We start from the raw sequence: 7,562 nt of genomic DNA, 5'->3' as shown, positions 1-7,562 counted from the left end.
TGCTGCCCCGAGCCCGCAGAGCAGGGGAGCGCTTGCTTATGGCTGGAGCCGATGCTAAAGTTCCTGTCAGGCTGCCTTAGACACTTGGGGCAAGGCATTCCTTCCAACCTGGGCCACTTGGGCTGGGCTGGGGGCGGCCCCGGGGCAGGTGGCAGCGTGTGCAAGGGCCCTTTGTGACACGGTGCAGCACGGTCACCGTGGGATGGAACGGGACAGGGTGTCCCAGGGCCCTTTGTGACACGTGCTGACATAGGGGCTGGCGGCGACGCAGCCACACCACAGTGCTCGGAGCACGCGACGGGACAGGACGGGACAGAGCGGTGCCGTGAGGAGCCCCCGCACAGCGCACTCGTTCCTTGCCGACCCGGAGCTTTTCCGAAGCGTTATTCCTGCAGGTGACCTCGAGGCCAGACCACAGGACTTGGTGACCTGTGGCCTTCTCGAGGCTTCTCTTTTGCAGGTGCCCTCGAGGGCAGACCGTGGGACTTGGTGCCCCGGAGCTTTTCCGAGGTATCTCCCATCCCTGTGGCCGGTGCCCTCAAGGCCAGACCGTTGGCTTTGCTGACCACAATCCTTGACGAGGAGTCTCCTGTCCTTGTGGCAGGAGCCCTCTGAGACCAGGGTGCAGGACTTGCTGTCCTGTAGCCTTCCGGAGGCTTCTCTGCTGCTGGTGCCTTCAAGGCACAAGTGCAGGACTTGTTCACTCAGAGCTTTCCCAAGGAATCTCTCTTGAAGGTGCCCTCGAGGCCACACTGTGGCATGGCGGGCAGATTCCGTCGCCTGTTCAAAGTGTTCAGGAGAAAAAAAGGCCCTGGAGCTGCCCCAGCACAACAGCCCAAAGAGCTGGAGCAGTTCCAGCCACGGCAGGATGGTGAGTGACAGAACTGGGTCACAGGGCTGATGGCAGCAGCCAGCTTGGTGCCATCCCATCCCATCCCGTCCCATCCCATCCCATCCCATCCCATCCCATCCCATCCCATCCCATCCCATCCCATCCCCGGGGAACAGGCCCATGGATAGGCTGGAAGAGGAGCCAGGCCAGACCCCCCGCAGCAGCCGTGCTCCATCCCCTGGGCATCCCGGGGCTGTCCCTGCCTGGGGAGCGCAGGGCTGGGCTGCGTTCGCCGACCTCTCCCGCAGCCCCTCAGCTCTGGCTGCGCTCGCTCTTTGCCAGATGCAGCCCTGGACCGGACACAAGAGCAGGACCGTGCCCACGGCCGCTTCCGGAGAACAGTGCAGGTACCTGCAGCAATCCCCACCTGGGCTGGGCCTGCTGTCGCTGCTCAGCCGAGCACCGCGCCTGGAGCACCCCTTGGAACATCCCTCTCTTCTTTGTTCTCCTGCAGATGTTCCGGAAGTTCATGTGCATTCGGCGTGGAAAGACCAGCACCACAGCAACTGAGGGCACAGCTGAGCCTGACTCTGGGCTGACCGAGCTCCAGGCAGAGCCTGATGTCAGCACAGATATCACTGCACCCTCAGAAGACTCTGACAGTCCAATGAATGATCACACGGCGAAGACTGACGGGGCAGTGACTGAGGACATGGCAGTGACTGAGGACATGGCAGTGACTGAGGACATGGCCATCACAAACACTGACACCGGAGAGACTCAGGGCATCCCAAATACTGACACTATGCCCATTCCCACTGGGATTCATGCTCCCAAACTGGATTTTTTTGAAGAGAGTGCTGCTTCTCCTCAGCAGCAGGTAAGCAGCCTGGGGCCAGGGCTGGAGACTCCAAGGATCGTGTGCCCCCTCAAGCCACAGCTGCTGGGCCCCCTCAGCCTTTGAGGCCAGCACAGTGCGGTGGGAAGGGAAGCACTTCTTGGGGGCAGCTGGGGAAGTTGCTCCCTTGGACAGTGCTCCAAGTCTTCCCCATGCCTCCTCCAGGTGCCAGCCATGGTGAGGAACATTCACCAGAGACTCGGGTCCCATGTCACTGTGGATGCCTGGCTGCAAATTGACATTCTGAGGCTGGCTGAAGAGCACCCCGCTGATGTGGTGCTGACCCTCCTGCGCTGTGCCCCATCGTGCGACAGGTACGGGGCCCAGCTGCCTTGAGAGCTCAGGGCTCACCAGCCCTTAGGGCCCATTGCCCTGTGCCGCCGGTCCAATGGGGTCTGCCAGACAGGTGGAGAGCTCCAGGACCCTCGGGCCCCTCTGTTTCCTGAGTCTGCTGCCATGCTCCCTCCCTGCCCCTCAGGGCACCGGGGCTCTGTCACCTGGGCCCCCACAGCTGCACAGGGCGTGGTACTGTGACTGAGACGCCCCTGACTCAGAGCTCCAATCTCACAGAGCTGCTACAATGATGTGGAGAATCATAGGATCATTGGGACCAGCAGTGGAGAAGGTGTTGCCAACGCTGCTCTGTGTGATGCAGGAATGGCCACTGCATAGCACGTCCACCTCTGATGGGGATGATACAGATGTCTTTGCCCTGGCTGTGAGTTTCTGGAACTGGCCTTTACTCACCCTGAGGTCACATCCTCACCAGCTCTCCATCCTTCCCCCACTGCATCTCCTTGCCTCAGGCGCTGGGCTGAAACCTGGCCTAGGGCAGGCTCAGGGGGCACCAGGCCCGGTGCTCCCCCTGCATCTCCCCTCGGGCCCTGCCACATGGACAGCTCGGCACTGAGGGATGTTCCTGAGCTGTCTCGAGCTGCTTCTTTTGCAGGCAACTCTGGCGCTGTGGGTGATTGTCCAGGTGCCCGAGTGCCACGAGGCAATGATCCTTTATTCAGCCCGCCTGTTTGTGACTCTGCTCTTCCAAGTTGTCATCACCACACAGCAGGTGCCAGAGGAAGTTGATCACTTCTGGAGAGCATGCCGGGAGGAACACCGCCTTCCCACCAACCCCAACAGGTCCCAGTCCTCCTGTCCTTCCCATGCCCTTGTGGCCAGCGCCAGTGCTCCCAGTGTGACCTGGGCTTTGCTCTGTGCACAGGTTTGCAGTGCAGGCCATGAAGGCTCTGCTCTGTCGACTGCGCTGTGACAATGAGGTGGTGGCTATGGAGCGCAAGCGCGGCTGGGACACGCTGCTGTGTGCTGACACCCAGCACTATGCAGTGGGTCTGCTGGCCAGGTGAGACCCCCTTCTCCCCACTGCCCCCGGCACTTGTGCCCTGGGCCCGAGGTGCCCCACACAGTCCCTGTGGGGCCTCATCACCAAGGGACGGCCAAGTGGACTGGAAAAGGCTGGAAGGGGAGGGTGCCCAGAAGAAGCTGCCTCCCAGAGCACCCAGATCCCCTTGCAACGTGGTGGGGAAGACCAGACCTGTGTGAGTCAGTCCTGGGAGAGGTTTGCCCCCTGGCTCAGGGTCTTGGTGCCTTTTTCCCCCTACCAGAGAGATGCGCCAGGTCTTGATCCCCTTCTGCCCCCGCATTGCATTCCACCTGCTCAAACCACTCAGCAGGGAGGAGCCATGCTGGGATCTGCCCTTCCTGGCTTTCCTTGTGGAGGTGAGCCTGACGGCCAGCGCTGCCTCGCTGAGCTGCCTCCCGCCTCTCTGCCCTCTCGTAGCCGCAGCTGCCTGGGACGGTGCCCGCGCCCTGCGCTGCTGCCCGGGCCCAGCCCTGGGCAGTTCCGGGCTCCTGCCGGCCGGCTCCCCTGTCACTGCCCTGTGCCTTTCAGGTCCTCGAGTGCCTGGACTTAAGTAAATATGGTGACAACATCCTGGAGATCATGCCCAGGTACCTGCTGAGCGAGTGCAGGCAGAGATGTCGCCTGGCACTCAGAGGCCTCGTGGTGCTCAGCAAGGATCCCGCCATGGTGAGAAGGCGGCAGCGGCTGAAGCTGCGCTGGGGAAAGCAGTCACATGGGCTTGGCTGGGCTTCAGGAGCTGAGGCAGCTGCTCCCAGCTCTCCTGCCTCCCGGCTCAGCTGCCCCAGTGCTTCGGGACAGGCCTTTGGCCTCTGGGCCCTGCGGCAGCAGGGTGGGCTTGCAGGGCCAGGGTGGTGTAGGCAGTGCAGCCGTTCGTGGCTTCACAGCACAGCCTTGTGTTCCACACAGGCCAGAAGAATGGGCAGCCTGTCTCAACGGCTTGTGGAGCTGCTGGGCGATGCAGACGGAGAGGTGGTCAGGATGTCCCTCTCTGTGTTCATGAATGTGCTGGAGAACAAAGACATCCTGGTATCCAGCACCACTGCCCCGAAACTGGCTGAGGCGCTCTTGCCACTCTTTGAAAATGTAAGGCTCTGTGCCCCCAGCCACTGACACTGGCTGCTGCCCAGACACTTTGTGCCCTGTGGATTTTTAGGCCGTTGCCCACATGGGCTGGAGAAGTTGCTGCTGAGCTTTTTTCCTTTACTCCAGGACAACAGCAATGTGCAGATACTCTCCATTCACCTCTTCTGCAAGGTGATGGAGTTGGTAGTGGACGAGGGAAAAAAGCCCCTTAAGACAATTGTGTGCCAGAGCCTACTCCCACTTTTATTCCACTGCCATGATGAGAACCGGAACGTGGCAGAGGTGAGGACTTGTGGGCTGATGTGTCCTCCTGGGAGGGGGCTCAGCTGCCTCCTGCCCTGGGGCCTCGCAGGCTGCAGCCTTCTCCTGGCCTTGGCACAGGGACGCGGGTCCTGTGCCCTGGGCTGTGGTGCCATCTCCGTGTCTCTGCTGCTCTCCAGGCTTCTCGGGAAACGCTGATTTGTGCGGCCAAGTTCCTGAAGAGGAGAAATCTTGGGCAGCTGGTGAAGAAGGAGCAGCTGTCGAAGTTTGCCGAGTGCCTGGTAAGGACCGCCTGGAAGCCTAAGCTGAGCCTGGAGAAGTCCCCTGCCCCTGGCGCCCAGTGCGTGGGGCTGGCAGCTGTGCTGCACCAGGGGCGCCAGCCTGCGCCCCACACGCTGCTCCCTTCCCCGGGCTCTGCTCCAGGCTCCTGTGGCCCCGAGCCGGGAGCCGATGGAGCCCCGGCCCCGCTGGGCTGTGGCGCGGGGCGGCACCGCGGCTCCCCGGGCAGCAGCCGGCCCTCGGCCCCCTCCAGAGCCCGGCGCCAGCGGCTGCTGGCCGGGCCTCGGGGCCGTGCGGGCAGGGGAGGCCAGGGCTGGGCGCAGAGAGCCCGGCCAAGGGGCTGAGCCCGCGCCAACCCTTCCCTCCTGGCGCTCTCTGCAGCTGGCAGAGGACAGGAGCCGAGCGGCCGAGCGCCTGCACCAGGCGCTGCCGTTCGTGGAGAGCCCACAGGAGTCCCTGCGAGAGGCGGCCGCCAGGTTCATCGGTGAGCCACGAGCCCGGGGCCCCTCCCCACCCCGCCCCGCCGCAGCTCGGCCCCAGCCCCGGCTGCTGCCTCGGCAGCGGGATCCGGGCCCGGGGCCGTGGAGCCCCGCCTGCCCTCGGGGCCGCTGCCGCCCTCTCGCAGCCGTGCCCTCGGGCGTCAGGATGCGGCAAGGGCCCGGGCTGAGCCCTGCCGGGGCAGGAGAGCGTGTGGCCACGGGGCTGGCAGCGCCGCTGCGAGCGAGCTGTGCCGCGGGGCCGTGACCGCCTCTGTGCTCCCAGGGACTGCCAGGGTGTTCTTGAGGGGGCACAAGCAAGAGCTCCAGGTCCTCAGCGAGGGTGAGTGAGGGCAGCGGGCTGGCAGCGGGGGCTGGCGGGGGCGAGCTGCAATGCCTGGCTCGGGAGCCGCAATCCCTGCCCTGGCTGTGGGGGCTTTGCTCCGTGTGTGGACTCGGGGTGACGTGGGCAGAGCACAGAGAGGTTTCAGGGACACGGTGGGGAGGTTCATGGCCAGCACCTTCTGGCTGATCTCCTTGGCCCCTGCTGTCTTCTGGCCATGGCAGGAGCTGGGTGAGATGGCCCTGGCAGGAAGGTCTGCTTGGATTCCTGCAGATCCACGCTCTGTTCCTGTCTCTTCCAGCCCTTCAAGCCCTGAGGAGAGACGACAGCCCTTCCCAGACAAACATCATAGTTCAGGAAATATTCAACGAAAGAGCTGCAGAACTACGTTCATCTGCTGGCTCAGAACCAGTGTCCCTTTAAGACCTCCAGATATCCTGGAAGATGAGACCATCTGGAGACTAGAGTAGAGCAGCTGGAGCTCCAGGCACAGCTGATGCTGGTCACAGCTGAGCCTGTGGAAAGCTCCCATAGCTCCTGCCCTCTCCCTCCCTTTTGACAGCTCCAGCCCTCCAGCCCTGAGACCCTGCCCATCCCCTTTTTTCCTCCCAGCTCATCCCTTCGCTTCGCTTCCTATTAATAAACAGTTTGGCTTCTTCACTTGAGCTGCATCTCTGTGGTGCTGAAGCGGCCCAAAACCTGAGCCCTGGGACACACAGGCCCCTCCTGCCGCTCTCTTCCATGCTTTTACTGCAACCCTGGGGTATATCACCGTGTCCCGCAGCCGTAGGGAGCAGGAGAGAAGCTCCAGCAGGCAGGAATTGTGGAGCAAGATTGATTTATTTAAATATTTTACAAACTCTTTCATAGACTTTTTTCTTCATAGTCTAATTGGACAAAGGATCAGCCACCCCTTGGGGTGATCGGCTAAAATCCTAAAACATCCATTGTCCAAATATTTTCTACTGTACTATAAAAAAGACTTTTCAAGAATGCAGGTGTTTGGTTGTGTACATAACTCTGCTGCCTCTTCTGTGAGAGAGAAAAGTCTCTCATGGGCTTAGAAAATAGCAAGAAAATCCTTGCTAGCAGCATTTTTGTATCCACACTGTGCCATGTTTTGTGCAGAGACACAGAGAAACGAGGGCAGCTCAGGCTGGAAAGGTCCCTGTCCTGAAGGTTCAGTTCCACAACACTGTGGAGTCAGAGGTCTTGCTGAGCACCCTGAAGGCCCTGGATTTTAGAACAGCCAACAGGAGTATGCTCCGGAGGCAGCTGTGAGGGATTCCATGGCAAGCCTCCACGGAGGGCCAAGGAGCTTGGAATGCTGGAAGTTTTCAAGAGCAGCTTCCTGAAAGCCCAGCAGCGCTGCATCCCTGCACGGGATCAGGAAGAGGGCAGAACCAGAGACCACCCGGGCTTAACAGTGGCCTCTGGGTGCGCCTACGAGCAAACGAAGCAGCAGCACAGTGGCCGAGACTGGGACGCGCGGCCATCCCGGTGTCCGGAGCGCTGTCAGGCAGTGTTGGGATCCTGGGGGCGGTTCTGGTCTCCACAAGTGTGGAATTGCAGCCCCTGCTGATGCCTAGAGAGGCCACCTAAAAACAGAGGCTAGAGCAGAATAAGGGAATAAAGGTAGGTATTTATTTGAAAGGCCTTCAAAGGTACACCCAGGGTAGCCAGAGGCTACTGCCAAGATGGACCCCAAGATGGACAACAGGTCACGAGTTCTTCACACTTTTGTAAGTTTGGTTCATTTGCATATGTGCCGGTTTGGCCAAATTTAGAAAGATATCCTCTGAGAGAAGGCACAACCACCCCTCCCCGAACCTGGTTCGGGAAAAAATAAGTTTTCCTCAAATGAAAGTGAAGGAGATAAAAACTATTGATTTAACAAACACATGGGAAAAGGAAAATAATGCTAAATAATAAAATCTCTCGCTGTGGAGAAAAAACCTGGGAAAGTGTTAGAGTCCTCCCTTTGGTCTCCTCGGAGCTGGGGCTTGGCCCAG

The 7,562-nt window shown here is 60.7% G+C and overlaps 1 protein-coding gene across 1 annotated transcript; it reads left to right on the top strand.

Moving 5' to 3' along the window:
* Positions 1-759: 759 nt before the first annotated feature.
* LOC309585653 (maestro heat-like repeat-containing protein family member 7) lies at positions 760-5,475 on the top strand (the record flags this gene model as incomplete). Its single annotated transcript, XM_082303573.1, has 14 exons — positions 760-871; positions 1,175-1,239; positions 1,347-1,712; positions 1,896-2,044; positions 2,301-2,448; positions 2,680-2,867; positions 2,950-3,087; positions 3,350-3,464; positions 3,637-3,774; positions 4,015-4,191; positions 4,318-4,473; positions 4,632-4,733; positions 5,113-5,215; positions 5,357-5,475. The coding sequence occupies 14 exons, from the start codon at positions 760-762 to the stop codon at positions 5,473-5,475; spliced, it is 2,076 nt and encodes a 691-aa protein (XP_082159699.1).
* Between the last annotated feature and the right edge of the window lie 2,087 nt (positions 5,476-7,562).

This window comes from Coloeus monedula (genome assembly GCF_965178545.1).
Source record: "Coloeus monedula genome assembly, contig: HAP1_SCAFFOLD_89, whole genome shotgun sequence".
Lineage (NCBI taxonomy): Eukaryota > Metazoa > Chordata > Aves > Passeriformes > Corvidae > Coloeus > Coloeus monedula.
The sequence above is the reverse complement of the archived record's forward strand: the minus strand, read 5'-3'. Positions and strand labels throughout refer to the sequence as shown.